At 38.8% G+C, this 24982-nt stretch overlaps 1 protein-coding gene across 5 annotated transcripts in view; it reads right to left on the reverse strand.

Moving 5' to 3' along the window:
- Positions 1 to 17193: 17193 nt before the first annotated feature.
- The window catches only part of IFTAP (intraflagellar transport associated protein), a 41331-nt gene continuing 33542 nt past the window's right edge, over positions 17194 to 24982 (reverse strand). For 3 of the 5 annotated variants that reach the window (XM_032112706.1, XM_032112707.1, XM_032112708.1), the window contains 2 exons: positions 24757 to 24887; positions 17673 to 18264 (listed from right to left, as the gene is read on the reverse strand). In XM_032112706.1, coding sequence (XP_031968597.1) covers positions 18097 to 18264; positions 24757 to 24887 — 299 coding nt within the window. In that variant the 3' untranslated portion in view covers positions 17673 to 18096. Of the gene's footprint in view, positions 18265 to 24756; positions 24888 to 24982 lie in introns of all 5 variants that reach the window. The other 2 variants (XM_032112705.1, XM_032112704.1) reach the window with 2 other exon arrangements.

Raw genomic sequence — 24982 nt, forward strand, 5'->3', positions numbered from 1 at the left:
ATGGGCATTAGGGAAAATATTTTAAAGTTCAGCAAGTAGTTGGAATTTTAATATATAAGTTTACTAACACAACTCCTAGAGCTGGCCATGAATTCTAAGAAGGATAAGGAAATGTCACTGTGCTATGAGATAAGGAGTCACTTAATCTTCCCTGTCTTATTCCTTCCTTTGTTCAGTTTTCTTTTATTAACACAAGAACAACAGGTTTCTTTAGGTTTTGAAGTATTCTTGTTTATCTCCCTTTGCTGCAGCTCAGTTCTGGAGTTGAAAACCTAACTAGCTGGGGGTTCACGCAGTGTCTGTCATTCCTTGCAAACCGCAGCTGCGATATGAAACAAAATGAGGAGCTCTTAATGTATGCAGTGAGGAAAGTTAGATAGACTTCCTCTACCCTTCAAACTGGAGGCACAGCACACCACTCCCTGGATACAAATTACCCCAGCCTCACTGATCCTCTCTCTGGAGTTGTGGGATCTCACAGTTTGTCCTTGTCAGGAAGATAAGTTTTCTAGAATGACACCATGTTCCAGTGGGAAAAAGAAATTACTCAACAAAAGCTATTTTCTGACTAATTTAAAACCCTTTCATCATCAAGCAAACAGAAAACTGCATTCATCCTGGCAGTCTTTTATTCAGGCATACAGTGGTAAAAGTTGCAAGCAAAACCATAAAGTCTTCAGGACACCAACAAAAGCCTTTTCTCATCATAGCTGCAATATTTCTGACGTTCAAATGGCTGCTCTCCTGTCTGATTTCTTGTGCTATGCTTACACCACTGTCTGAAGGTTGCTGTTTCTGTTTCCCATTTTGTCAAATTCCCAAAAAAATGCTGAATGAATATAGCTCTTATAGAAATCTGCAGTTGTGATCCCAGAGGTGCTCAGGTGGTTTCAAAGCAAGTTAAAAGGGTTTGCTAGGAGCAGTGCTCAAAGCTTTAGTTGTGGGATTAAATTGTAGTAACAGCAACACAAGCCCATTCAACACATTACGTAGTAAAAGAATGTGAGATCTGTGAGATCTGTGAGATCATGTGAGATCTGAAATTTTGGATGCAAGTTTGTTGATGTTCACATCCACTGTATATTTTCAAGTCTTTTTTTTTTTAATAGCAGGAATACATCTGCAAGGCAGGTGTATTAAGACCAATGTGTAAAATGATACTACTAAGCCTAATACTTGAGCAGTGAAAGTCTAGTCCAAAGAATAAATAGCAGTCAGTCCTTCCTAAGGGCAGAAGACCTCTTGCCAAGTTGGACAATGCTACTTACCTGCTGTGACCTCCCTGACGTCTGCTCTGTATTTTCCTGCACTCCCTGTGCTACACTGATCTGATACTCTGCCAAGGTGTGGGATAAATTTGGCATGCCTTTCTTCTCACCAGTATTGATGCAGTGGCTTTTCTTACACTTGCTTTCCTAAAGGAATGGCTGTCCTCAGGAAAGATCTATTTCTTCCCATTCTTAGTTCGGCTTTGGAATACAATCGAAACTTTGTTTTATTCTGTGGATTCTCCCACATAAATTTCTTTTTATCTCAGAAGTCAGTTATATCAGTTAATCATAAAGAATCTGGCAATATTATGTGATGTATGTGTGGGGCAATATATAAATGCCAAATCTTGTTGCTGCAGGCTAGAAGGGAAATACTGTTTATGAAATATGTTTTAGGAACTGAAAAGGCCAGAGCATTTCTAGGCTGGAGTTTACCAGCAACTTAAGTGCTCCTACCCCTTAACATCAGGTGACACATAGGCTTAAATCAGAGTTATGCCATTTGCAATTATTTTCAAGCAAATACATGTACCTTCAAAGGTAACATTTAAAGAAAAGAAAAACTTAGACAATTGACTTTTCTTTCTGTCTTTCAAATGTTTGGAATGGCAAAAATCTTCTATTGCAAAGACACCAACAAGATATTAATAAATTAAATTAACAGATATGGGGTTTTATAGTACCATGGAGAAAAATACATTATTTCTTTGTTATTGGCCAAGATGTTATTTGTTGAGGAAGCCTACATTTTAAAGGGATAGAAGACTGGACTTGCAGCTGGGCTGAATTTCTGTTATGCTGATAATGTCAAAGTCCCCTTCCCATTCTTCTTAAGAGAAGTCTGGTGCACCCCCAGAGAGCTGGTTATTGGCAAATCCCTCCTCATGTGAATTTCCTTTCCCTCTGTATTTCTGAATTTCATCTAATTCATGATGATTCTATTTTCAAGGGAAAACATTGTCCTCTGAATGATGTTCCAGCCTTTTTCTATATTTAAATCACTTCCCAGCATTGCCACCAGTAAATTTCACTATCAGACACATTCTTTTGTATCACAGATACTAATTAGAGAAGAAACTGGATCATCATGCAGTAGGCAAGGAATCTGGCAGGGAGGCCAAAGACATTGGGTTTATAGTCCACAAAGTAAAACCTAATTTTTTTCCAGTAGCAACAAAAACGGTGAACATAAGGGCAAAAGTATGATTGCTCCTGGAACTGAGAACCTCAAAATAATGACTTCTGGGGAAGAAACAAACCCCCAGTGATCTCAGTAAAGTGAACCAGATACACTTAATCCCAGAATGACAAGAAAAAAAGCCAGATTGAGACACAAACTGAGTAGTAAGGATTTTTAATAAACTTTCAAATTGGAAAATATTATATGACTGCAAGCAAAAATATAATACCTTTATGGAAGAGGTAAAAATTACTGCATGGTATGGATAGTTCACTACTCTGACCTAAGTAACACACTGGAACAGATTTTTGAAGTAAGGAAAAGGGGGGAAAATGAGGTCTGCATTTTCTTTAATAGGAATTTATTTTCAAGACAATAGGTTAATATGACAGGACAAAACATCTGTCACAGAACAGCATGGAACATGTTGGAATATACTTCAAGCATCTTGCAGGAGCTCTCCTATACTGCTGCAGATGCCCAGACCACCCAAAACAAGGATCTTCCACTGAGAAGTAATAAAACATGAAAAGGGAGTTTCCCAAAGTTTCTCAAATGGTGTTTCCTACAAAACAGATTGCCCAGTGATTGCAGGGTAGTAGAGAAGAATAAAGTGAGATAATCAGGATAGCAGAGCCATTGCCTCCACTAACCATTTTCTAGCCTGTGTCACTTCCTATGAGGACAAACTGGTTTTAGTTGCTGCAGACAATTGTATTTCCATGGTCCTGTCTGAACTACTCTGTGGTTTTGCCTCTAAAGGAGCTTATATTACATCTGAAACCCACACAATAAATCCCTTCTTGATGCACTTCATGAAAGCAGGACTCTTAATTCAACATGTAAATGTGATGTTCAAACTTTTTCCATGTGCTGCTCTTGCAGAAGAGAAAATATATGCTGTACTATGGATTTTGTTGCTTGTTACCATCAAACCTTGACCAAGTAAAATATTATCAGGGTAGGAGAGCATCCTGATACATCAGCTAAGATACATCAGCTCTGAACTAGCGATGAGCATTAAATATCACAATCTCTGTAACTTTCAAGCCCTCAGTCAGTACTCTACAGCATCTGCCTTTACTATCTCTAGCTATTGCATTTCTCTTCAGCACCTTTCCCTTGCTGAAATACCTCTGGCTGCTCAGTGGAAACAGATCTGCACACCAATGAAACCTTGCTGAGACTCCCAGGGACTTCAGGCCTCCACTGCAAAAATGACACTTGTACTGGCTTTTAAAAAAGATTGGCAGAAGATGCTGCAGAAGATCACCATGCCATTTATACAGAGTGCCAAAAGCAAATTTTTTTAGAGCAACTGACAAATGTTTGGGCTTTTAGCACTTCTTTGAGATTAGAAAACAAATATTTTACTGCAAAAGCCAGCAAGATTTTTTTAAGGATCCTAATATCCTTCTTTCTAAATTACAAATGTTTAGCTTAGCTATTTCTCTGCACTTCTCAGATGATAATTTTTACAGAAGGGATTTATCATTTTCTTACTAGTAGTGTTTGAGTTTGTTTCTGTCATTTTCAAACTCAGATTTAAAACCCAAACAGAAAGATGAAGGTAAGCTAAATCTCTGAGGGAAGCAGGGTGGTGCATTTCTTTGCCTTCTGACTGTAGGCAGCTGGGCCAAGGGCTCCTAATGAAATATCACTGCATTGTTAATCTCCAGCAGTGTGGGCTGTAAAGCAAAAAGCATAGAAAATCACACAAAGTAGTACAATCCCAACACACTATTGACAAGTGTTGGGCAAGCAGGGACTTGGCAGAGGCTGAATAGGGAGAAATGAAATAAAATAAGCATGGTACAGGAGCTATCATAGCATTTCTGAGGCAGGGAACATGGAGAGCTGCAAGAAGCTTCATCAGCAACACAGAGAGGGTGGGTAACAGCACTGAAAGATCAGTAACTGTGTCAGTCTGGCCCAGGCAGTAAGTGGCATGGGCAGCAGGTCTGGTTCACATGCACAGATTGAAGTGGGACCTTTACAGCTCCAGCTGAATCCCTCGAGGATGACACATTTTGAGTAAATGCATTACCATGGTCATTTCTTCTTATTTCTCTTTCCAAAAAATATTGACAGCAGAAATAATGATCATAACATATGGGCTATGTTACACATCTGAAAAATAATTGTATGACACTTAAGTTTCCTCCTTCAGTACATTTCTGAAGGCCTTCATTTTGGGTTTTGGATGCAGGGAGAGGCAAGACACACCAGACTCCTGATTAGCAGAGTTGCTGGCCAATTTCATTCCAACTTTTCCACTAGCACTTAAGTTATCCCTCTTGTGAATCAACAAAGAAGACATTGAATTATACAGCTCTTTATCTTCATCCTGGAAATGTACACCTAAAAATGGTCTTACACATTGAAAAAACCACCACTGCATTTCTCTGGTATCACTGCATCAATTACTTCAACATATTTTCGGTGGTTTTAGATGGCTTTTATTTACAGTAACCTTACCAGTAATATGATACAAATACTTATTTAATTCCTAATATGTAGTTTTTGCTAAACTGAACATGTGTTGCTCACAAAAATCAACCTATCTGAACCAGTGTGAATACACTTGTCTCCCAAGCATGAATCTAAGTAGTTGGTTGAGTGTGGCTGACTTGGAGTGCTTGCTCCCACACTTTGACATTTGCTTTTTTAAATTTTAGTTTACATTTGTGTCTGACAGAATTAGGAGAAGAGAACAAAGCACGATACTGCTTATTAGCTGAAACAACCTGTACTTTCCTTCTTGCTCTATAAGACAGCATCTTGACATCTTGCAGCTTTGTTTTTCCCCTTGGCCTCTCAGAGAGCAAGGAAGCCATGTGGAGGTAGTTTGGGATACCTTCTGACTTCATTGCTCCTGCCACCAACATCTGGAGTTGAATCCAGACTGTTTAAGGAGAATTAGAATAACCGGGCAATGGCTGATAACTTGTCTAGATCTAGAAAGCTGAATAAACAGAAGGGAGAAAAAACCTCATCCATTTTGTGTTGGTGGAATGGAAATCAGGTGAGCCACGACAGGCACAGTGAAAGATTCATCTGCCAGGGCACAGAGATCATTAAAAGCAGAGGAACACCAGGGAAGACCGTGGCTTGGGAACTGAGCTGCTAGATCTGCAACAGCACACCAAAAGCAGGACAAATATGAAAGAAAACAGCCTGAGAGACCTGAAACACTCAGCAGTGTTGGCTTTGTAATGCAAGTACTCTCCTACTCAGTCTGCCTCTGAAGGGCCCTCCTGTCAGGCTGAACAGAGAAGAAAGCCAGAGGTACGTGAATCCTTGGCTGCTCTGCTGCAGTGATCACTGAAGAGTTCAGCCAAACCACACTGGCTCTCAGGGGCTTTGCGCTAAGAGCCATCCATGGCCACTGAACGCAGGAACTCACACGTGCCTAGAATTTCTCCAGTTTCATTCCACTTCTTTGAAGACATTTAGGAAAGCTTATACTTAGGCTAGAGATGTTTTTGAAAGAGTGAGTTCACGGCCAACTTGTTTAAATAGTAAAGCTTTCTTTTCAAAGAGAGAAGCCTTCAGTTTCTGATTCCTCTGTGTGCATGATGGGTAGAGTGCTTCATTATCCTAAGTGCTCCTCTAAGGCAGGTGTACTTGGTTTATGGAATGAAACTAAATTGTCATATCTTTTTCCAATACCAGCTACATTATTTCTGCAAAACTTAAACTGTTTCTCTGTGCCTAGGATGCATGCAAATAATGCAGAAGTGGTAAAAAGAAAGGAAGAAAAATTATTTTCCTATACCTTACTCTTTATTTTACCAGAAAACACAATCAGCACTACCATGTACAAGTATAATATTCCCTGGGTAAAGCAGCACTCTACTGCATCTATCTATTTATTGCACAGTAAATGAATATGGGCTGGGTGAGTGCCGCGTGAGAGCTGCTCAGGAGCGGTGCAACATTGCCACCATGTGCTCTGCACCGAGAACTGGTTTTATGGAGTCAGCTCAGTTACCCTCCTGTCTGCGTTATTTTAGAGAAAAAGAAAAAAAAAAAATTAAGGGTAAGTAAGTCATTTCTCCCCCAAAAAAAATTTGTTTTACTGTGGATTTAGGCAGTGGGAAACTATGTCTGGAGCATTGCCCATCAGCCACCAGTCTCTTTAGAGAGTCAGCCAGCAGGCAGCACACTTGGGAGTCCCCTATTGGTCTGTTGTTCTCGTGGGGCACACGAATTGCATTAGGAATTAATGATCCCAGGCTTAAGTGGAAAATTCAAGAACTGAAATAGATCGGGAGGGAGTGGTTTTTTTCTAAAAATACCGTACTTCTTTAACATTTTTGCTGAAACTGCCAATCAGCATCTTTCTTAGAGTAATCCAAAGAAAATCACATTCTAGTTACAGTGGGAATGATTAGCCATACACGATTGCCTCTAAGGATCAGTGACATTTTCAATCACCTTCGACACAACCTTGGTCTTTTTCAGAGAGGCCAGGTCTTGACTAAGTGTGATGCTGATCTCAGCACTAATAGAATTCACAAACAATCTATCTTTGCCTTTCAACAAGGCTAGAATGTTTTTTCTCCTTCTTGATGAAAAAGGCTAAACATTAAACATAGGACCTTAGTGCAATCAAACTACAGTAGAGTGAAGGCATACTATGCTTTTGGTATTTTTCACTTGGGAGAACTAAAGGAGTACATAAAAATATGGTGTCTGTGATGGTAGGAAAGACAAATTTAAATAACAAAGAAGAAACAAGATTTTTTGTTTCATAATCTGAATTGATGGGAAGGTGGAGGGCTACATTCATGCCACAGATGCAAAAAGCAAATATGTGTTTGTACCAGCAGTGTGGATACATTTACTGACTACACACAGTCAATCAAGCCTGACCACCACAGTCAAGGTCACTGAAGCTACAGTCCCCAGCTGGTCCAGAAGACAGGCAGCAAACCTGCTGGAACCAGGAAGGGGCAGGTACTGAGCTGGCCCTTTCACCCTACTGACACCCTCAGTGAGCCACAAGCAAATTTGAAACATATCCTCGAGGAAGTGAATCTTTACTGGATTAACTGGCACAAATTGCACTTCTCTACCTAATGCCAGGCAGTGTCATGCAGCCATTCTGGTTCCTGGCTTTGCCATTCTGGTCAAAATGAAACCTTTTTATTGGTACACAAGACTAGAGAGTGCATCTGACAGCACTCCTTGCATACTGCTGTCTTCCAGCCCAATTCTGTCACAATTCAAAATGTTAATTATGAAATCTAAGACTCCTAACTAAATTAAATGTCTAAATAATGCTGAACGTACTAGCTCAGAACTTACCAGTCCTGTGGTACAGTGCTCACAGCCATGATTTTGCACCTCTGAAATTCATTTCTAGTACAGATTTTCCTTCACACTGCTGCTAGAAAGCTTCCTATCCCATCTCAAGTATTTCCAGAAGCATAGTTACTAGTTCCCTTTTATAAACAAATCCCTCATCAGCTGGCCCTTCTCTAAGAAACATGAAAGAACAGAGAGCATGCAATGAGAATACTGTTCCTCATTTGTACAGCTTTTTATTTTTCGTTGTTTATGGCCTTGAGACATTCGAGAAATGTGTCATAATATTTTATCTGAGTTTAGACAGTTATGAGTGAATTCATGAGAGATTCACTGGTGATGGAGTCTTTATTACTTAGCTCTTGGATACTTGACTCTACAGCTCACCAGAAAAGACCTGGCCCACCTCAGCATGAAAAGCAGGATGCAGGCAAATACATTCCCAGCAGACAAGATCCATCAGGGAAAGTGCTGTGACCCAGTTGTACTAGTTCAGCAAGACAAGAACATGTCCAATATCAAACAGACATATCAAGAAGATTCCTAACGTTATTTTCTTTCGACAATACAGTGTAGCATCATTATAGAACATGTATGATTTGCAAAAAAAAAAAAAAAATCAAATGTGTTGTTTCTTGTCATATTTAGAACACTTGAATTAAAATTGTCATTTAAAAATCCTCTTCGCAGCAAACACTACAAATGTAATTGTTTTCAGCTTGATGCAAAAACTGGTTTCAGAAGCAGCTAGTGCAGCAACTACTCTAGATGCTACGACAAATTCCTGTCAATAGTTCTTAGCTGCACATGGGTTTGAGGATCATGTCAGTACATGACTAACAGACAATCACTTCCACTCCGTATTTCAGTCCAGGACCAATAGAAAATACATCTGAAGCCTGAATATTTCCAAAGCAGGGGCTGTCTTAGGGCTTGAGGGTTTGGGTTCAGCCCCCAGTGAGGTACTAACCCTGAAATTCCACTGACTCTTCACTGAAATGGGCTTTTTGTTTACTCCATTCAGCCTCCCTCCCATATAAAAGGTCCTAATAACTTTTATGTCACATGCTCTGCAGTGAATGGATAATTGCGTCAACCCAGCAAGAGCATGACTCACTAAGTGAGCAATATCCATTTTCAACAGAGCAAAAATATCAGTGTAGACCCACTTAATTGTTCCATGATACAATTTAGCACTGCTACAGCATGTATTACATTAATTAAAAGACTTTCCTTCCCGTCAAAGGTATAATCAAGGCAATTTTCTTCCAAACATAATCAGAAAACTATGCAAGGAAAGCTTTGCAATATGAGCTCTTTTTTCATGTGGGGAGTTAATTGATTTTCTATCATTTTTCCCCTTTGGGATTCAAATGAAGCTTTACAAAAGTTGTTGCTCTTTTATATGTAATTGGTCCACTTGAACTTTTAGAGTTTACCTGAAACTAGGCCAGCAAAGTACTTTTTTGCTCTCCTTCTTCTGAGAGATTGTATCAACAATCATGAAAAGAAAAATTGCCTAGAGGTCACAGAAAACCCCAGAGTGCTTAAAACAATTAACATTTATAACAGAGAAACTTTACTGTGAGGTGGAAATCAGTTTCCTCTCCTATTGAACACATCAGCAAACATCTTTCTGAATCTTAATAGTATAGGGGCAGTTTGAAGAAACACACATTTTTGTTTCCTCAGTGCTTGGCACCAGAGGAAAAATTCCATCTGGAAAAGAAAGGTTGGGGAAGGTGAACTGAAAAGCAAAATTGAACACTGTCACACCAACAAGTAGTAATCAATCTAGATGTTGGTATTCTCCCCTAGTCGTTCTTTTGGGGAGGGCAGGGTGAGGCAGGATTACATGGAGGCTTGTTTTGGAACAGAAAATAACCAAAAACTCCATTCTCCTCGGAGGAGTCTCTTGGTAAGCTGCAGCTCCCTGGAAGTGTCCCAGAGAATTGGCAGCATTATACAAAAGCCCAGCTACAGAAGATAAGGAGTGTCCATGTGTTTGCTGTGTTGATTCTGATAGGGCCACAGTGGGATGGGAGTATCAAGGGGAATTGGTAGTGACCAAAAGACAGACTATTTTGAAGTTGCCTGAACTGAGTTTTGCTCTGAATTATTTCAACCAGCAGCACCTCCCTGATTTGGGTAGAACAAATGCTTCACAAAAATACCAGCTTACCCCAGTATGCATCTACTGAAATTGACAGATGGTCAGCCAAAGGGTTTCGACAGCTTCTTCAGCTCTCAGTATGGAGAAGATTCCCTTTTCCTGTTGAGAAATGTAGCAATGCCATAGCTTGTTCTCTGTACCCTATATTATATTGATTGCTGTATAGCAGCAGCTGAGACCAATAAAGGCAAGGAGAGAAAACAGTAAAAGAAGCATGCCCTGCAAATATAGATCTTACAAAGCTTTAGGATCCTGGAAAAAAAATTAACTTCACTTATTCCAAAGTAATATCAAATGTCATGTCAATTACTTCAGCAAAGAGCTCAAGGCTGAGCCATGCAGTCACGAGCCAAAGATCTACATACAGACACAGGTTTTCTCAAAGCCCTTATGAGGTTCTGATCCAACATTCCACTTCCAAATTCTAATCTAAGTCACCTTTTTAAGAACAGAAAAAAAAAGCCATCTCTCCTATCTTACTGTGCAATTGTAATGCAGTGAGACTGTTCAAAAAAAGCAGAATATTTAAATAATATATCATTGTTCATTTTTGCAAATGCTGGCAGTGATGCTTCATAAATGGGCTGTCAGCCTGTGTACAAATCAAGAGCTGGTAGAGATGCTCCGGAACTAAAACAACCAGACTGAACCTGCTTCACTAAACTGAACCATCCTTTCTTCCATTATAGAAATTGGAACTCAAGACAAAACAATCTCAATAAGCAAAATTTTTCAAACCTTAACCATTCATTCTCATGTGCCTTAATCTTGCAGGAAAAATATTAATGAAATCCAGCTGCTGGCTGATGCACTACTCTGTCCCTATGGCATGTTCTCCAATATTTATTTCCAAATTTCTTTTAATTGACCTTAGCAAATCAGCTCCACCAACTTCTCTTTGTGATACTTGCAGAGTCTAGTGAATCTGAATTTCAGCAAGCTGTTTTTCCTAAATTTAACATTACTTAATTTTATTTCATTCTTAATCACTTCTGTTCAGAGCACTCAAAGCCATGGTTATTTTAGTATCACCTTTGAAGGATGTCTTTGATCTGTTGATTCTGGGGCAGAGAGTGAAAAGTATCAAAAGAATATACATTTCTAAAACTAAATTTTGGGAGGTATAGGATTACAAGCAGTGCCAGATAAACACTCATTTGCACATTTGTGAGCAGAGCCCAATCCCATCAGTTAGTAAATGCTATCAGTTGTGAGCACCTTGTAAAACACACCCCATAATGAATACTAGTTTTGGTTAGCTTGCTTGCCAGCACCTTCATACATGGGGGTTTGGGGGTGCAGTGGGGAGGGGTGATATTCAACTGGCTCTTTTCACAACCAAGCTTCTCACACAAACATTGCAAAGGAATCAAAAAGCAAAATATCAAGCATCGCACTCTGAGCACAAGCAACATTTGGCTGCTCAGCCAACCTCTCTTCCCACTACCTCTCTTCTTCCTGCTCTAAGCAGAAGGATATCCACTGGGCCATTGGGGTTTTGTACAGTTTACATTACTAATGTTCATGAATGGGAAATAAATCCGTGAGATTCAGGCAATGTGTCACAACCCGAAACAAAGAGCCTTAAAGGATCATGATTTTGTTGTGGGAAACGTTGTTCAGCTAATGAAAGCTGTCGGTATTTTTGAATTTGGATTTTGAAATATGTTAGTTAAGACAATCCTTGGTGAGCAGAGGAGACAAAGTGTAAGCAGCTGATTTAAACAAAGGCAATTTGGAATTAAAGTTTCATTCAATAAGTAGGCTGACCATTATTTGTATTTTCCTGATTGTTCTGACAGCTTAGCAAATGCTGAGCTTGAGCACGAAATTCTAACCGTGCTTTGATGCTTCCTGGCCCACACACCAGCCTTCCATCTTTTTACTTTAAAATTTTATCCACCAGGAAAGTAGCTCATCGGATTAGTGTAGTGTCAACTTCTGGAAAGCTAGTTGCAAAACCGACATAGGAAAGACAAAATCAAAAATAAGGAAAAGAGGATGAAAAATGCATTCCAGCGTTTCTCTCTCAAACACCAAATGTGCAATCTGCAGCAAATCTAAATGGCAGAATCAAGACTTTAGGTAATCAGTAGAATTTGTCCTCTTGCTAAGTTATTCTGAGGAGCATAAGCAACATAATAAATAACACTTGCTTCTTTCTAAGAATTATGCACTTCATATTGCACCTTACAAGTTTTTATGCATATGGACATAAAAGCAGACAAATTCAAGAAAACTTAGAGCTTACTTGCTACAAGTACACACCTGCTCTCCAGAAACTGCCACCAGAACCCTCAACCACAACAGCCACATAAGAACAAACTCTGTCATAACATATGATAGAATGAGGCTAAAGCCTTAATTTATGGTGTTAGCACTGCCACAAAATATACTGAAGAATCACATACAAATTTTATCTCATTTTAATGGCTCAAGAGATAACTGTGTTGTAAATCCACATGAATTACAAAATGATTACTCTAATTTTTCAGCTGGGCATTCAAAGGCTTTCAAGAATTGAATGAAGTCAACAGAACATTTTAGTATGGTTCACTCTCTAGAAAAATAACATCTGACATTTAATTCTACTATCTTTAGAGTCCTTTTACCCATTACCTTCCTACAGAGTGCAGTTATGCCAGTTTTCACATTTCATTGGTTCTTTTTCTATAGGCAGGTTCCTCACTGCTTTGGGTTTTTTAGCTCATACCAGTAGTATGTGGTTGCTAGAGAAATGTTTGCTTAGTGATTTTTAAAGTTAAGCATCTAATTCCCCAAAGCTTGGGAATATTCAGATCAAAGAGAGCTTTGAATACAAAGAGAAAGAGCTTCTACAATCTGAAATTCAGTGTGAAGTTAGATTCAGGAATCTTGTTCTATCTTTACTTATTCTTTTGGAAAGTGTATGTGGAGAGATGTACTGAACAAGACAGCACAGAGTACATAAAATTATAGATCATTAATCAGGGGAATTTTATTATCTGTCCTTTTTGGAAGTGCTGTAAATGAGATAAATATTTCTGCATTTTCATAAGGCATTAAAATTGATTTCCATTTTAACTGTGGGGCCCTGCAACTGCAGATAAAGTAGCTTGTCTATAAAAATGACAGTACCTTTTAACACTTGTTTTTCTTCTTACAAACTTGTCGCAGACAAGCACTAAAACCATCTTCAGTCTAACTTGTGGTATTCACAGCCCATACACCTGCGACATAAGCCGGCTTAGAGTATCTTGCCAGCAAAACACAAGGTGCCACCTCCAACAGCCACCAGTCAAAAATTTACCAAACTCACCGTCTTTTGAGGTGTTCTACAACTTAATACCATTACAGAGAAAACTGTCTGCCTTGTTTTCCCAAGGGATGTGCAGATATTTGGCACCTGGGAGAGCTGCACATGCCCAGGACTGGCAAAGGCAGCCGGCTCTCAGCGACAGGAGCCTGGGACAGATGTGGCACCCCAGGCCCACCTGTGCTAACTGACTGCTGGCCACAAGAAAGCACTCCACGGTGGGAATGCCCTGTGCTGGCACCAGCACTTGGCTCTGTGGGCAGGGAGCTGCTTCCTGAGGCCAGCAGAAACCTGGGCAAGGGTTTCCTCACCTCACTCAGGGATTTGGAAATGCAGGGGCTGAGCTGCAGCCTGGAAAGGAGGGTGGCGAGCTGGCTGCTCAGCATGGCCCAGAAAGGGAACAGGGTCCAAGGAGTCTCTGCCCCAACATTTGTCAGGCACGTCTTCAGAAGCAGAACGTTCACTACTGATGTGACACAAATTTGTGCTGAACAGAGGTGAATAGCCACACCTGGCTGAACTATACAGGAGTGTGCATGGAGCCCCAGCACAAGACTGCTGCTTCAGCTCCTTTGGTCAGTGTGCCTGAATTATCTCACGGTCTCTTTGCAGGGCTGTGAAAATGCATACCCTGGTGGGACTGAGCTACTGCTTAGACTCCAGGGTAAAAATCAAGGTAGAGGACAACAGGACATAAATCAGCTTGCTATCCAAGCAGACACTTTGATACCAAATGTCTGTTTACCCACACTATGATGTAAATGAAGTTGCTGAGCAACCAGGGATTTGGTCCTATTTTTACTTCTGCATTTAAAGTAGCATCACTGAGTCTACCTTTATAAGAAAGTGTATGTTTTTACAAAGGATGTCATATATTTTAAAAACAGTTCCAAGATAAAGCAAAGTCCACTTCCAATCCTTGCCAAGATGAAGAGGGATAAAAACCCCATTAAAGGAGGTTGAAATCTTTAGTAGTTATGCATGTAATCAAGTTTCATGATTTGCACAGGACTTGACAATATATATGATATTTTTATTAAAGCAAAAAGCAATGTTCTAAGCACACACAACTACAGAAACTCCAAAATTACCTGTGTAGTATCTGAACAGTTACAAGATATGTTTTTTACATCTCATTTCCATTGGCTCTTCATTTAAATCTTTTCCCATAATGATAATGGGTCATATACATAACTATATATTCAATGAAGTTAAATCAGGAATTGATTTGGCTCCATATTCTTTCAGCTAAGACTGTAAATACCAGACTCCTGTCTGCTCTGTATGAATACAAATGGCCTCAGTTGAGTTCTGCCAGTTTATAGCAGCAGAAAATCAAGGCCAGAGGATCAAAGAGTCTTTTCCGTAAGAGCAGGGATTTGTTTCCATGCCATCTTCTTCATAAGGTTCTGAATTATCTGGTGGGTACTCTCCATACTAAAATTATTTTCCTTCAGTGGCATTGTGTGTATACAAGTGTATACCAGGATACCTCTGTGCATTAATAGAAATATATTTATACCTATAATAACGTCTGAGTCGGGTTTGTCTACATCTCTTTTCATTTCTTCAGTCATCTCATTCTCCCACAACCATTATCTCAACAAATAATTACTGTTCCTTTTACAGTCATGAAAAGTGAACATTAACCCTGAACATTAACAATATCCAACCTTTCACCTCAGCCAGCCAAGGAAACAACCCTTCAGTTTCCTGCCCCACTGGAAGGATTATTTCACTTCCCATAAAACTCAAAGGGTTCCTAAAATTCAAAAGAGTTCCTCTCCATAACTGAGGATCCACCAAGACTGTGGAGAGAAACAGTCAGTATCCTCCTGGCAGCACCAAAAGTAGCAACAAGCTCAGCACAGATAAGCTCACTGACTGATAGGGATGCACATGTCTACTGCACTTTAGACATCAATGAAGTCATGAATACAAAGGGATTAGGGAGATGCACCACACAGCCTTCACTTCCAATGGGTTCACCCAGTGTCAGAGATTTTGCAGTTCAAAATCCTTGTCAGTGTGGTAGGGAGAAAACTGTCCCCTACTGCAGCAGCCCCTAAGTCAATCCCAAGCAGCACTCCAAGTTTCCTGTTCCATGTGAGAGTTTTGCCTTTAATTCTTTTGGAAAACAGGAAAAAGGTTTAGAAATGGCCATAAATAGAAAAGATGAACGTCCCTTTCCAACCTCTGCTGAAAATATTAAATATTAAAGAGAATACAAGCTACAAGAGGAAAAGATATATATTATTCAGACTTCAAACCACCTCACAAACACTAAACCAATTCCAGGTAACTAACTCCATGAGCAAGTATAAAATTTAACATGCACATAAAGTATGTTCTTTAAAATGACAACCTGGTAATGGCTAAGAGGAAAATATGCCTCCTCTGTGAAGGGTAATCAAATGAAAGGTACAAGCGAAAAACAACCACAGGGGCAGGCCAATAAAATGTCATGTTCAGAAAATGTAGCCTATTATTGCCTAATCTTCACTGTGATATTCATGTCTGTTAACAAAGAGTAAAAATCTAACTCATGAGTGGTGTAAATGTAAGTGAATTATTCCCATTTCTCTGTGTAAGATGAATGTCACTAAAGAGTTCCAATTTTGTTGGGTATTCTGCAGCAAAGTGTTTCTTTATATCAAAGGAAACCATATAATGACTATACTGAATGACACTTATGGAGCATAATAGGTACTCTGAACATTTGGTAAGAATCATCTGCTTATGAGAGAAGGAACTGAATGGCTGGCTGTATCCCTAATGTACAGTGAAAAAATTGATAATGAAATGAACAGAAAATGCACTTAAGAGATTCCAGAGCTGATTTGGCCTGAAGAATATTATAAACCCCTAGACAAGCTTTCTCATTGACTCTACTGGAAGTAGGATTCCCACAGAATTGATCTATAGTTTGTGTGACTCACACCTTTCTAAAAAACCACACACAAGAAACACCAAATTCACCATTCCACAAAGCCACAGAAGTTCACCTTTACGGCTGATTCTTTGTCTGCAGGATAGCAAACTCTGTACAGAGAGGTCTCTCAGACAGAAGGTTCCTTACTTTATCTTTGCTATACACACATATGTAAATGAGGTAGTCTCCCTTATTTTTCTGTTGAGGCTTTCAAAGGCTGACCTTGCTATCATTATATAGCACTTCTCCATTTCCTTCTCCCAGATTTGTTATGGAGCTCTTTCAGAACTTACTTCTTATCCTTCTCATGTATACACATTATCTGCGTCCTTCAGAAGAAGATGAATTAATAATTAGATCTGTTCAGAAATTTTTAAGGTTTCACTGGAAAATTCCAGTTGGATCTAAACCACCCAATTTAAAATATCTCGGGTCCAACAAAACACTTCATTGAATTAAAATAAATTCACATTAAAAAAAAAAGTTTCAGAAAACCCAGCAGAATCTGCTACACAGCCAATTGCATTTTAAAAACCATTTTAACTACAGCACAGGCATCTTTGTGAGTGTAAGTGTTAAAAAAAAATTCTCATTACCTTCTACCAGCAAGGTCCCGTACAAACCAGTTTTTCTATACAACATACTTGTAATTTTGTATCAGTCTCCTTAAATATCTTCTGTGAGAGCTCTTTCTTTTCTGCTGTTTTTTTTTGAATCTCACCCTTAAATTATATCCCCTAATCAAGGTAAATACCATTCCTCAAAACCAATGCTATTCAGATTTCAGTGGAGAATGATTATGGTTTACAAAATCACTGATCCAGAAAATCTCCCTTGGAACCTTAGAACACCTTTCTTTGCTTTTATAAATTACTGACAATGAAGCAGCCAACTGGCCACAGAGAATTCATCCACAGCCTTTAAACAAATCTATGGTTTGGTGCCTTGTCAGTCTGCTCAGGCACTCTTCTCATATTTATCATGCTAATCACCCACTTCAGAAATAACAGAGAGAGGCCAAGGACAAAATGCTGGTCAGTAAACTTTAGTGAATGCAGTTATACCAGAAAATGACCAATAATACAATGCAGCATTGTGATGTTAAACCAAGCCTCAATAGCAAAGCTTCTACAGTCAGCTGAAAAAAAAGGATGCTAAACTCTGAAGAGAAGGACACAGAGATGCACACTCTTCTCTCCCACCCATATAGCTGACCTTTACTCAACTCCAGCTTGCTGTATTTCAGTGATGCAGTGTGTAAGCTATAAGCTGTTATTTGGAATCATCTCCTGTGAAAAAATGTAAAATCTGACAGCCTTTCAATGCCAATTCCTTTAATGGATGAGATTGCTATTTTTTCCTCTGTGTGGAAGAGGGGGTTTTTTTGAGCGTAAGTTACTGTTTTAATTTTAGGAGTTGTACCACATCAATTTTGATCAACACAAAAAGTTTGTTGGAAACAGGAATATTTATTTTTTTGCAGAACTGAAGTAACTCAAAAGACAGAGAAAAAAAAAATTCCCAGATTTATTCACTCATGTATCTCTATACATTTAAAGGAAAGAGTTCATAGACCGATTTGTCAGCTGCTAAAAAGCTCTTCATTGCATTACTGAAAGAAGGAGGTAAAAGGCAGCTTTAGGACCAGCTTTGTACTACTCAGGAAGTGAGTCAAGACCAGATATAAGCAAGAGTAGCCATGATGCTGTTCTGAAATCCACCAGTTTTGTTGTTTTGGTCCTGTGGAGAAGTCACTCCAGCACACCTATCCTGAGCCAATACAGGCTCCAAGGCACCTTGGCAGAACAAACAACTAATCTCAGGAATGCCATTTACTGGCTGTGCAGATAAGAACACTAAATAAGGGTACAATGAGAAGCTACATTCGTCCCATAAAAAGGATCACTCCAACAGCCCTGCACAGGACACCTTTCACTCAGTCTTTAGCTCATGCTGATTTGACATTTTACTCGTTTTCTTCTCCTCAGAAAACTCTACAACGGCCTTCAGCTCAGCTTCAGAGAACTTAGGCGTCAGTGCCACGTTGTCATAATCAAATTCTTCATCAAGTGAGAATGGTTGAACATCATCGCCCAGTAGCTGTAATGAGGAAAAACAGATACATAAATAATATTGCTGCAAGTGATAATAAGGAAGCTCAAAATGTAAACTTCTAATTAATATTTAATTAAACTATTTTTTCTGACTCTAACACTCTCAGCTGATTAAGCTCTTTTTAAGTAAAAGAATAAATTCGATTATTCAATTTGACCTAATTTAAGCCATTTAATGCGCCCCATTTGTACTGTACTGTATCTGAATGAACATCATTAACTAATTTTGCTCAAGGCAAGGAATCTAAAAACCTCTCTTGCACACATCTATTATATCCCTGCCACTTGTAGCAGCAAGACTGTGGGGATATGGACATGTTATATGCAGCTATGTTACATTTCAAAGACAGATTCCATATCCTCAAAATTTGAGTTAGTATTACCTAAAGCTTCAGCATACATGCACCTGATACTAATGTAACATTCTTCCCAGAACACAGTTTTAGTGAAGGAAAGGCCTGCAATGAGCAAAATGACACATAATCAATTTTCAGACTCCAATAATTTTTTTTCACCATCTCAGAGACATGGAATTGGCTGGTTTGAATTTCTTGCATGATGAACATAAGAATCGTACTACATTTGCCAATATGTGCTTTGTTGACATATTGTATAGCATTTCTGTATTGCTTCTGGTTGAAATATCTCAGAATAAACACTCTGCCTATAAAATAAAATAATGAAAACAAATAACTATGGCAGGTTCCATGCTGATAAGAAGCTGCAGGGTCCATGACATGAAAGGTTTATGGTAAGCAGTTACATAAAATGAATTCCAGGGCAACACAAGAGACACATCTTCACCATTAAAACCGTATAGGAATGCTCCCTATCCCATGAGAAGTTAATATAAAATGCTAGAAACGTGCTTCAAAGATTTAAGCACTTCAGCACCAAATCAGCAAAATGTTTACACACATGCTTATTTTTCCAAGCTTCTGACAAGTCCTCCACGACTACTGATGTATTTGAAATTAAGAACACAAGTATTTGCTGAAAAGCCGGAAGAACACTCAGCATCCTACGATCACTGCTCAGTTTAGAAGGCACAGTATCCTGCACAATTTGATGTGACATTTTGTAACAAGTAGCATTGACACAGTTAATAGGTCAGAGAAGTGGTAGCTGGATTCCTCTCTGGTGGTGGAGCACTTGATAGACAGGGCAGAGAGAATCTGGGTAGTATCTACATCCTTTATTAATAAACTATCATGTTGCATGAATAATCAGGAAATAATTTTTCTGGGGTAGAATCATTTTATTAGTCATCTGTATTACCCAATTTTCTAGGGATTTGGCTTACATCGGCTTCATTAGATGTTGGACCATCCAAATAATCCTGGACGCAGATGTGTAGACCATGGGCATTTATAAATGGGAAAAACTTTGCAGATAGAGTTGGTCTAGAAAACACTATTCATTCTGCACACAAAGATTATCTTGCTTATATCCATATACTATTTCAGGTAAACCAACATTAACTTTTATAAATAGCACATTTGGAAAATGTTAACAGGAAATAAAGCCTGTACACAAGCTCTCATTCCCATTAAAGCCTTGACCTCCTCAGCATATTCATGCTCATTTTCATCTTTTCCACTGGCAGAACCTCATAGAATTACTTGTCAGTAAGGTTACCAGCAACTGAGTAACAAATGGTAGCAGCAACCAGGGTTCTACTACCTTTCATTTGCAGAAATCCAAAGCACTTTTCCAAAATACAATGCAAGGCACAAATATTTTCCAGTTATTTTGGTTGCAACAATATTTTTTACAATACTGTGCTGGTTTTGGCTGGAGTAGAGTTAATTTCCTTCACTGTGACTGGTATGGGGCTGTGTTTTGGATCTGTGCTGAACACAGGGTTGATAATACAGAGATGTTTTTGTTATTGCTGAGCAGGGCTCACACAGAGCCAAGGCCTTTTCTGCTTCTTGTACAGCCCCAGTGGTGAGGGGGCTGGGGGTGCACGGGAGGTTGGGAGAGATGCAGCTGGGACAGGTGACCCCAACTGACCAAAGGGATATGCCAGACCACATGACATCGTACGCCATCAGTGTATAAAGTGGGAGAAGAAGGAGAAAAGGGGAGTTTGGAGTGATGTCGTCTGTCTTCCCAAGTGACCGTCACGCATGGCGGGGCCCTGCTCTCCTGGGGATGGCTGTGCACCCCGTGGGAGGCAGTGAATTAACTCCTTGTTTTGCTTTGCTTGAGTGCGTGGCTTTTGCTTCCCCTATTAAACTGCATTTATCTCAACCCAAGAATTTTCTTGCTTACTCTTCCCATTCTCTCCCAATTCCACTGGTGGGTAGCAAGTGAGTAGCTGTGTGGGGTTTGGTGTCTGCTCGGGGTTAAACCAGGACACACATCTAAGGTAACTGAGCTAAGAAGAGTTCAAACTACAGTAAGCTTTTATAAGGATTCTACAAAAGCAAATCTATTTTCCTCTGTCAACAGAGTTACAGAAAGTATACACACATCCACTCTGACCTTGTCTTGGCCTTCATGTAATTCCAGGAACATTTTATGCAGATGCAGCAAAATACTGGAAAAACTTTTGTTTACAAAACTCAACCCCAAAATGCTAACTGAAATAAGATGCCAAAATAAAACATACCCAACTTCACCTTGTTAACAATTTTTCTGTTACCCACTCATTGCACATTTGAAAAGTTTATTCACACTGAATATTTATCAGTGTGCTTCATCTCTCAAATGAATACTCAAAGCATTAGGGATTCCTTTCTTTCTTCTTCTCCCAAGAAGCCATTGACTTCAAACTTCCACGAAGACAAGCAATCTAAAACTTATATACTGCAAACTGCAATTTTGTTCTATGTCAAAAGGAAGACATTTTACAAAAGAACACTGAATCCTCTGAGCTGATCAAGTTATTATCTTGTTATTTTTGCCTAAGGAGCTGAGAGAAATATCTGAATTTCAGGTGTCTAATTTAACATCTAATTGAAATCTTTTTGAGAGCTCTCTGGGAATAGAATCCTGCTCTATTAGAAAACTGCCAGTTTGCTTAAGATTGCTTCTGTGATTTACTCTCTGAAGAGAAAAATCACTTTCATTTACAGTTCCTACATGTCCAAATTAAAGGAGGGAAAGAATGTAATATTCATATTAATAACAGAAGTATTTTGCTAGAGGTTTTTTTACAAAGTAATATTGTAAATAGAATATCTTAAAGTTGACATTTTCAAAAATCTATTAATAATTGGCAACTCAGTTCTTTTATTAATCTGTGTGGAGTTACACTTAGCTGAACAGCTTGTCTCTGTCCTTCTAAAACTTGTATTTCTGTGTAATTATGGCACTCTATGATTCACTTGTTCAAATTATGTGAAGTATGCACATACACTCACCAATGATTTCACTGCATACTCAAGGGAAAACTTACTAGTTCACTAACAATAAATTTTAAAAAAGTGGGGGGAAGGCTTTATGCTATGATGGTCTCACATAAGCTTAATATATACTGGGGTACTTAGGAGAAAAAAAAGTTTGTCTTGAGCTTGGGGGACTGGACTGGAAGTCAATAAATCTTGACCACTTTTCTACTTCTGCTTCATCATTCTGGACAAGTCCTTCAATCTCTGTGTCTTTACTGGCCTCTGAGAAGATATAACTCTTCCATCTTCTCTCACTTAGTCAATGCTGTCTTTTAAGTTCTTCTGTGTTCTTGTTGCATTTATGCATAGCATGTGGCAGAAACAAAGCTCAGCTGAGGCCTATCAGTAAAACCTTAATCTAAAGGAACTCAAAGGAAGTTGTATTTCACAGGATACACGCTGCTGTGCCACAGATTAAGATAAAATAACAGACATGCTGAATACTTTTTTGAATGTTCAAACTACAGACAAATAAAGAATAGAAGGGCAGAATTCTTCTTTCCTAATCCTAGCCATACAAAAAATCAGGTTTCTAGACTAAGGTAGTCAATTAGCCAAAAATGGCCCAGCCAGAGCTTGTGGATGAAGATACATTACATCTTCCAACAAATTCCTACAGCAAGTGGGATTAATCACTTTCTGGAGCTGCTTATCTCTGCCTCTTGGTGACTAAAACTACATTTAAAGCTGAAGTTAGGTGAGATGAATCCCATTTTGAATGCATGTTTATAGCGAGTGGATGGAAAATATGCAGCAACTGCACTCATGTATGCAGAGAGGGCAATAACGAATAAAGATGCGAGGAAGCAGGCATTAAGACATAAAAATACTATGATATCTTTTATGAAAGAATGTATTAATTAGAATTAAAGTAGAAAATAAATTTCTGGGTAGGGGAGGGAAATGTTTTGTGATAGCGTACTTCAAACATAGAATGAATGCTGGTTCAATTTGCAGTGGCCTGTGGCTCCACTGTCAATGTTCATATCCTGGAATATATTTATGTCTAAAGTGAGGAAAGAAAGATGAAGCAACAGTGGTGGACAACAGAAATAATTTTCTGTGTCATTCACTAAGCCACTTTCTAACACCTTTTGACAGAAAAACATTTTCAGGGAGACAAGTCGTTCTCTAACAATTATTCAAGTTATATACTGGGTCTTAGCAGAGCTTCTTTTTTTAAATTTTCCCTAGCAATATGTCGAGAGATACACAATTTACCCTGAAGTGCCTCACAAGTGTTTCCATAGCATAGACATTTCTCATCCTGCTATTTTTCATAGAGAATCGTCTTCCATTCTCTAAGAAAACCAATTAGGCAGCCACATTCTGTTGCCCTTCCCTAACAGATTTGTTTTGATGGACAGAGAACAGTCTCATTTTAAAGCAGAGATGTCTCCAGGGAAAATCTTTTTCTCTTTCTGAACTAGTCCTGCCATAAGCAATGCAAGACTTAATTTTCAAGGCAATGACAATTTGAAGCACTGAGGGATTTTAAAATGGACCTGTTCAATCTTGACAGTTCTAAAAATCAGGCCACAGTTATATTATCTAAATGAAGGCAAAAATATGTTTATAATTTAGGGGAAAGACTGCCTTCATTTTAAGTAGCCTGGCACCAACCAAATGGTTGTGAAAATTGTCTTTCTTCTTGAAAAATGCAGCAACTCATAGCCAATGTAATAATACTCAGTTTCTTTCATAACCCAACTTTCTCTCAAATGGAAATGAATTTTGCATGCAGTCGGATCTTTATCTATTTTTCATGAACTATAGTTTAAAGAATCATATGCAGTCCTTTATGAACACTGCAGGCTGCTACAAACCTCCTTCTTCTTTGGTTTCATACAGAAGTTATGAAATGAGAAAGCTATAAAACCTCATTCTAGTTTTTCCAGTGTTATTTTGTGTCCAATGGAACATAAAGGCAAAAACCTTGAATTATGTCAATCCTTAGGGAAAAGAGTGAATATTTTTATTCACAGAATGTTGGGTATTAAAGCTTGAAAGGTCATTTTAGAACTTCTACTTTTTCCCAAAGCAGACTTGTTCCTTATAGTAAAGAGTTTATTGCAAGGAACTAAACACAACTGAGCCAGGAAAGGAGGCACCATATGCAGTGCTGTAACACCAAACCTTCATTGGTCACGCGTCATTTATAAACTTGATTTAAGCCTCACGGAAACATCAATAAGCACATGAAACTATCAAAACTGGCCCACTTTAGCTGCAAGCTAACTTCAGCCTCTATTGCAATGACCAGGCAGGGGAAAAGAGCAGTGAAGAATTCTCTGCAATAGAAACACCCCCAAAAGTTAATGCTCACGCTATTTGGATAGGAAGCTTAATGACTTAAAATAAGCCTGTGAGCAATCCACACCTTCTGTTGCAGTTTGAAAAGAACTGGATTTCTGAAGGAAGACAGCAATTCTAAATTAAAGCTTGTACTGACTGTGTCTGATTAAAAGGCTCAGAGTCCATAAAGCAAACCTCTCCACACCAGACCCTGACAATGCAGTTTCTCAGCAGCATCTTGCTACTACTCATTTCTGAGGGACCAGATCTTAATTCTGACCACAATATATTCTAAAACCGTTTTTTTAATTTTAAGTGTCATGTTAAAGGGATCATTCACTACCTCCCTGCTGCAGAAAATGGCTCCTATATTAAGCCAATGAGTATGTCGTAAGATCATGAGATCACTGGAAAATGAAATGGTCCATCATTCTACGTAAGGATTGCTAAAAGGCTTAAAAGTGCGAGAGCTTACTTGAGTATTCTGTTAGACAAATTAAACATTAAAAATCCCACATACCACTTGAAGTATTGAAGTACACATTTTGATAATGTAGGATTATATAGTTGCAGGGCGAGATAAAATAGTGTTTATTTCAATTCTTAACATAATTTAAGAATTCATTATTCGTTTAAAAATTAATAATATGACTTGTTAACTCACAGCAGTTCCACATCTTCCATCTATATCCCTCTGTTCTTGTGAAAATAACATTAGAAGCCAACAGGGAAGAAACAAATAGGCCAAAGCCCCAAAGTTTGAATGACTACATCTGACCTCATACCTCTTGGGCTTTGCTGTCTGATGGCTGGGGAACTGACCACGCTCTGAGCTTCGGCTGAACAGGCTTATCAAAGAAGGGTGTACAGTAAGTCATTGTCTCTTCCACCTCTCCTGGGAGAACTAATGACCCTGCTGAATAAAAATAGTCAATGTTAACCTTCCACTCAATGCAAAATTAGAATAATCCTGTTAAAATCCTGTAGTGCTCAGACATGGGCAGTAGCTTT

The sequence above is a fragment of the Corvus moneduloides genome, chromosome 6 (genome assembly GCF_009650955.1).
Source record: "Corvus moneduloides isolate bCorMon1 chromosome 6, bCorMon1.pri, whole genome shotgun sequence".
Taxonomy (NCBI): domain Eukaryota; kingdom Metazoa; phylum Chordata; class Aves; order Passeriformes; family Corvidae; genus Corvus; species Corvus moneduloides.